General features: G+C 45.5%; 1 protein-coding gene across 1 annotated transcript; it reads right to left on the reverse strand.

The window, feature by feature from the left end:
- Nucleotides 1-135: 135 nt before the first annotated feature.
- SARC_17532 (hypothetical protein) lies at nucleotides 136-614 on the reverse strand (the record flags this gene model as incomplete). The annotated part of the gene is made up of 2 exons (XM_014288374.1): nucleotides 136-428; nucleotides 607-614. Coding segments are annotated over 2 exons (301 nt in total), but the record flags the coding sequence as incomplete, so codon positions are not given.
- Between the last annotated feature and the right edge of the window lie 251 nt (nucleotides 615-865).

Here is an 865-nt window from a genome sequence, read left to right on the forward strand (position 1 = left end):
CAAAGACGCACACACACACACATATATATATATATATACTCACACACACACGCACAAATACAACACGCAGACTAGATGCACGCATACATACACGCGCGCCCCGGCAAAATATCTACAAACATATACACCACGTACCCGATAGAAACGAGCAGATATTCGGGATGAGCATGGTCAACACCACCACCGCATGCGTAATCACAATCACGTCCTTGTCTCGCTTTAGACACTGCAGCAGGGCATCCAGCACACCCAACTCAGCCACTCGGTGGATGTTCGGTCCTTGGTTCTTAGCCACCACTGTCAGCAGTTCGAGGGCAAACAGGCGCGTGCGTGGCTTGGAGAGGAAGGATGCGAGCTCAGGAAAGAAGGCTTCGCACTGGGAGTCTGCTACGCTGACGAGGATAACCTTGGCGTGCTCAGAGGTCCATCTGTGAGTCGGAGGTTTCAGGGTTTTAGGGTTTCCATATAGATGTGGGCATATGTAGGAGAGGAGCGTGCAAGAGGAACCATATGGCGTAGCATCATGAATACATTGTCAATCGAAAGATAGCTAGAGCAAGTGCAAGTAAACGCATTGAGGAAGTGTAAGTATACGCATTGAGCTACAAACTCATGTGCACTTGCGTGGATGTGAAAATTTACATCGATTTCTACACCTATATACCTATGATGCTAATATATATGCATGAGACAGTGGGACATATATTCTCACGTTGCCTTAGTTCTGGTATCGTCAATTTCCTCATAGAAATGAAGCGCGCAAACAAAACGTATACTTGTGTATACCAAACTATATAAAAATGAACAGATACCTTCGTATACACACGCTCTTAATATGTGACTATTTACGTACATACACACACAC

The sequence above is a fragment of the Sphaeroforma arctica genome (assembly GCF_001186125.1).
Source record: "Sphaeroforma arctica JP610 unplaced genomic scaffold supercont1.11093, whole genome shotgun sequence".
NCBI classification, from domain to species: domain Eukaryota; class Ichthyosporea; order Ichthyophonida; genus Sphaeroforma; species Sphaeroforma arctica.